General features: G+C 46.5%; 1 protein-coding gene across 1 annotated transcript; it reads right to left on the bottom strand.

Annotated features, from left to right (window-relative positions):
* LOC130263971 (keratin, type I cytoskeletal 10-like) lies at window positions 1-5,573 on the bottom strand. Its single transcript, XM_056511841.1, has 8 exons — window positions 4,789-5,573; window positions 3,899-3,981; window positions 3,306-3,462; window positions 2,730-2,891; window positions 2,259-2,384; window positions 1,815-2,041; window positions 758-1,125; window positions 1-315 (listed from the first exon to the last, which is right to left on the bottom strand). The coding sequence occupies exons 1-8, from the start codon at window positions 5,506-5,508 to the stop codon at window positions 290-292; spliced, it is 1,869 nt and encodes a 622-aa protein (XP_056367816.1). The 5' UTR covers window positions 5,509-5,573; the 3' UTR covers window positions 1-289.

Here is a 5,573-nt window from a genome sequence, read left to right as displayed (position 1 = left end):
GCATCAGACAGAAATTAAATTTTATTAGAGACATTTTCCTGATTCAGAGCAACCTGAGTACCAAACAGGTTGGATCTGTAAAGCAGCAGTTTGAGTGCAAATGACTGAAACTGCAGAGCTTTGTGGGCAGAAGCAGCACAGAGCATGCAGGGCAGGGGGACAGGTGGAATCTGCAGCTCCCAGGAACTGTTCAGAGCATCATCTTTCCTTGGGAGTGTGGGGAATGCAGCGGATTTGGGCCAGTTTCTTTTTGAAAGGTCTTGTGCTGGAAGATCCTTGATGTATATTCTCAGTCAAAAGATTTTCTTCCGTATCCTGTGTAGAGACAAAACAAGCACAAACTTCATCAGTCCTGCCATATCTGAGATACCAGTAACCCCCAGACATTAAGATTATGTGGAAGTGGCCATAAGCATTCCAAAAGCAAAAAGGAAAACTTCAGCGTGGAACAAAGGCTGTGGAATTTATGAGGCTGCAAAGAATGAGGCATGAAAAAACCCAGCTGAGGTTAAGCTACAGGATCAGCTGATATCACCCACAAAATGGGATAGAAATGGACCGTGTGCTCTGGAAGTGGAATTGATCCTTTGCACACAGAGAGGAAAGAATTGTTAGTAACAGTAAATCTAACACTTCCCAGAAATTTTAGTTTATGCTCTGTACTGTTTGCCTCTGGAAGAGTATGTTGGTATAAATTAGTGCATAAATTAGTGAGGATGGGACTGAGAGAACACTCTGCCCATACCATAGTTCTCACCTTGGCTTTCACCACCACTCCTGCAGGACTGGGACTGGGAAGATGAAGAGTAGGAGTGGGAGCTGCTGATGCCTCCTGAGGTTCTTCCTCCTCCTCCTCCTCCAATGCATCCACCACCGCTTCCTCCTCCCATTCCTCCACTTCCTCCTCCCATTCCTCCTCCACCACTTCCTCCTCCCATTCCTCCTCCACAACTTCCTCCTCCCATTCCTCCTCCCATTCCTCCTCCCATTCCGCTGCCACCACCTCCATATCCACCACTCATGCCACCACCTCCTCCTCTTCCTCCTCCAGAATAACCACCACCTCCAATTCTACCACCTCCCATGCCTCCTCCCATGCCTCCTCCCATTCCTCCTGCTGGGATTCTGCAAAGAGAGAGAAAGAAGAGGAAAAAAACATTAATCAACAGCACTTTGCCATCCAAAAGCCACTGAGCTACAGCTGCTGCCCAGGAGCCAGCACCTCTCTGGGCTGGTTAGAACCCAGCACTGCACAGCAAAACAACTGAGGCAGTGCCAAAATTTACCCTCTCTTTCAACTTAAGTGCAACAGCTTTTGCTTTTCCCCTCATTCCACCTAGATATTCCTTGCAATATTTGGCACATAGATCAATGTATGGCTCAAATTCAGAAAGAAGAGAATGAAACTTTAGCTGATGTTTCAGGCACCATTTCTGAGAAGAAGCTGGCACACTGCATAAGTGAGGCTGAAGTAGCTTAATTATAAAGATTTGGAGAACTTTGGTTGGCTTGGTGGGTTTTTTTCTTACAGTCTTTTCATGCCTTTTCAGTTCCTGGCTTTCCTGGAACCAGGCTCTCTTACTTGAGTTTCCTTGTCCAGCCCCAAAGGGGTAGTTCAGAATTTCTGCATTAATTTTTCTTCACATGAGTTATACTCTGAACAGAATGAAATATCTCACACTGGGGAGGTGATTGGCCAAGATCAGCCTCATTTCAGTACAAAATCTGTTTTGCAACTCTCAACTGTTAGATTTCCTGCCAGTGACTGACCAGCAGCTGGGTGTCACACAGGGCTGTGTTCTGTCAGTACGTACACAAGGTCGTGCTGCCCCTCCTCCAGCAGGGCCCTGTACTGCTGGATCTCCTGCTCCAGGCGGGTCTTGATGCCCAGCAGCATCTTGTACTCCTCGTTCTGGCTCTCCATCTCGCAGCGGATGCTGGCCAGCTCCTCCTCCAAGGGCCCGATCATGCCCTGGATCTGCTGCAGCTGCATGTTATAGCGCCGCTCCGTGTCCTCCAGGTTGGACTGCAGAGAGTCGATCTGCAGAGGGAAAGCAAAATGCAGTGTTGATGGGATGTGCTGACTTTAACTTACTTTTGTGGGAAAACAGGAGATCTTCACAAATCCTCAGAAAAAAGTGTATCATTGAAGATAAATCATCCAATGCCTCATTCCCCTTGGATGGACTACTTGCTGCCTGTAGCTCTTCTTCTCTCATCCACACTGTGTCACAGGTGAATGAAATGCCTTTACTTACCATGCTGATCTGTGACTGCAGCTCAATTTCCAGACTCTGATATTCACGCCTCAACTCAGAGATCTGCTGGTTGCTTGATTGTATCTCCTGGCCACTGGTGTGGACTTGTTGATTAACTTCTTCCATCTGAAAAATTAACATCCAAAATTGAGCCATTTTTGATAATTAGAAAACATTGTGGGGTTATCGTAAAAGCATCAGGAAATCAATTAATAAGAATAAAGATGCCATGCAGACTGTTTATTTCCCACAAGCCACTCTTGCCAACACCCTGATAATTCACTGGCTGCTAGAACAGAGGCTCTACCTGTTTTACCACATAACTGATATTCCAGTTGTTGTAGGAAACTGCCTAAAGTAATTTAAAGTTATTGTCCCTCAAATAACACAGGCTAAGTTGCCTTTCACTGGCTGTGAATAGATCCAGTACTTTGTGAAAGATTTCATTACCAAAGCCTGCCTGTGCTTTACCTTGGTTTCATACCAGCTTTCCACCTCCTTCCGGTTGTTCTCTATGAGCCTCTCGTACTCGCTGCGCATTTCATTCAATTTTTCCATTAAGTTAATTCCAGGAGTAGCATTGACCTCCACATTGACATCTCCACCAGACTGGCCTTGCAGTCCTCTCATTTCCTGAAAAAAAAAAAAATCACAAAAACCCCGTGAGGTTCTCAATGGGTGAAGGAGGAATTGCATCAGTTCAATTAAAGGGAAGGAAAAGGACATAGATCTTCTCAGTGGGAAATACTGAAGAGAGTAAAAATGCTTTCTTTTGACTCCTCCATATAGTCTATCCAATTTTCCTTCCATGAGTTCAGCAAGCAAACTGTAGTTTATACTGGAAGCTGTTCGTCCCCCTGGTCTCATGTGTTGACCTGGTTTCTCATGACACCAGCTGTGGGCAGCTGTGCCCTCTACACATTCCTCAATATCAAAGCTGGCGTGTGTCAAGCTGGATGATCAAAACCAGTGGCCGAAACCTGGTTACTGCTGGTGGAAAAAGCAATTAATTACTGAATTTAATTACTGAAGTGTGAAGAAACTTACCTCTTCGTGGTTCTTCTTCAGGAAGATCAGTTCCTCTTTCAGGGACTCAAACTGTGTCTCCAAGTCAGATCTGGACAGAGTCAGTTGATCCAAAAGTGGGCGTAATCCATTGATATCACTTGCCACACTCTGGTGGAGAGTGTATTCAGTCTCATACCTGAATGACATGAAAAGAGAGTAAAAGTGCTGCCAGACCTCTTTGGTATCTCAGCTATGGACAGCTCCCATCTTACATCTCTGGTCAAATCTTAGAAGAAAGGGCCCTATTCTCTTTCTGTCTCCAATAGCTATGTTTGATTCTAGTACAGTTTCTCTCTATGAGATTCATACCGTGAGGATTATGCTTATAAAGCTACATGTTAGGATGGAGAAACTTAGAATGGAGTCCCTTAAATGTGTCTCTTCAGGAACTTGTCTGGAGAAAAATAATAATGAAAATCCAAAGCAATCCTTCTTACAATGCTTTTCCCAACAATTCTCTATTCTGTGATTGTTGCCGAAAGTCTCCAGCTTCTACAAAGATTAATTGGCAGTGGAAACTCGTGGGGATAAAGGGAGATAAAGTGGATGAAGCGAGGAAGGGGGTGACTCACTTCAGTCTGAAGTCATCCACAGTCATTCTGGTGTTGTCCATGTCAAGTAGCATCCTGTTAAGATCCACATTTGCACCAACAATCTGAAAGGGAGGGGGCAGGTGTTATTTAGCCAGTTGTGTTTTCAGTCTGATGACAGAGACAAGAAACACCTATGCACAAACACCTTGCAGAAGGGGATTATGGCAATGTCAAGCCTTCAAGCCTGATTAGAGCTGCAGGAGCTATTGAGAGAGATGAGTTTATTGCTTCCAGATAAAAGAAAGTGCCTTTACTGTTAATTTTGGTTGACAAATATCCATTAAAAATACCTTATTGGAAAGAATAACTCCTTATTAAAAAAAAAAGAAAAAACAAACAAACAAGAACTCCAACCCAACTAACAAAAAACAATGGGGAAGCAGAATTTCCATTACTTTTGAGAAGAGCCAAGTTCACACAAAGACAAACATGACTGTATGACATAGATACATCACAAGAGATACCTGACTGTTAAATGGCTGGAATGACACTAACTGCACATGCTGGCTCATCTTGTATATTCACAAAAACATCCAATTAATATGGCAATAACAGCACGACACAAGCAAGGATTAAATCTGCTGTTGAAGAGTGAAGAACAAGCAGCAGCAGCCCAGCATTGAAGGGAGCATGGCACAGGCCATGGCACAGGGATGGGGCACTGGTGCTGGTCTGCCACTGCACCCAGCAATGCTTCCTGCCCCAAATGCACGTGTGGCAGAACACATGGACAGGAGCTGGTCCCCACACCACTCTGTTTCCTGACTGAAAGCACAGGAAGGGGAATATCACCCCAAATGGGGGCCTTGTGCTGCATGAGGAAAGTGCCATTCTAGTAAGGACCTGTTCCAAGTCAAAGTACATCATACCTGGTTTTGCAGCTCTTCAATTGTCCTGTAATATTGGCTGTAATCCTTGCTCTGAGAGGGAGCTTGATTTTTGTACCACTCCCTGATGAGCTGCTCAAGTTGGGAATTTTCTTCCTCCAAGCGTCGCACTTTATCCATGTACGACGCCAGGCGATCATTGAGGTTCTGCATGGTCAACTTCTCGTTCGTGGAGAGCAAGCCAGAATCCTCCCCAAAGCCCATGCCACCAAAACTGCCTCCACCATAGCTGCCGCCGCCACCAAAGCCACCACTACCCCCAAAGCCACTGAATCCACCTCCGCCGTACCCACCGCCTCCATAACCACCTCCCATCCCCCCAAAGCCGCCCCCTCCTGATGCGAGTCCTCCCCCCATGCTGCCGCAGCTCATTCCCCCGCCGTAGCTGCCGCCGCTCATTCCCCCGCCGTAGCTGCCGCCGCTCATTCTGCCCCCGTAGCTGCCGCGGCTGATCCTGCCGCAGCTGCCGCTGCTGAAGCCTCCCCCGTAGCTGCTCCTGGAGGCTCCTCCACCAAAGCTTCTCCCAGAAAAGCCTCCGCTGCCTCCAGAAGAGGTGTATCTTCTTGAGGACATTGAGGAGTATCCACCAGACCTACCCCCTCCACCACCTCCACCACCTCCACCACTGCATCTTCCACCTCCTCCTCCCCCTCCACTGCTAATTCTGATGGTGCTGGTCGAAGATTTGGTGCCACAGCTCATGGTGACAGCAGGCAAGAGTCAAACCACAACCCCAAATTTAGCTGCACAGCCTGATAAGCTTCAGG

The sequence above is a fragment of the Oenanthe melanoleuca genome, chromosome 27 (genome assembly GCF_029582105.1).
Source record: "Oenanthe melanoleuca isolate GR-GAL-2019-014 chromosome 27, OMel1.0, whole genome shotgun sequence".
NCBI classification, from domain to species: domain Eukaryota; kingdom Metazoa; phylum Chordata; class Aves; order Passeriformes; family Muscicapidae; genus Oenanthe; species Oenanthe melanoleuca.
Note: the sequence above shows the minus strand (reverse complement) of the source record. Positions and strands in the feature narration are given on the sequence as shown.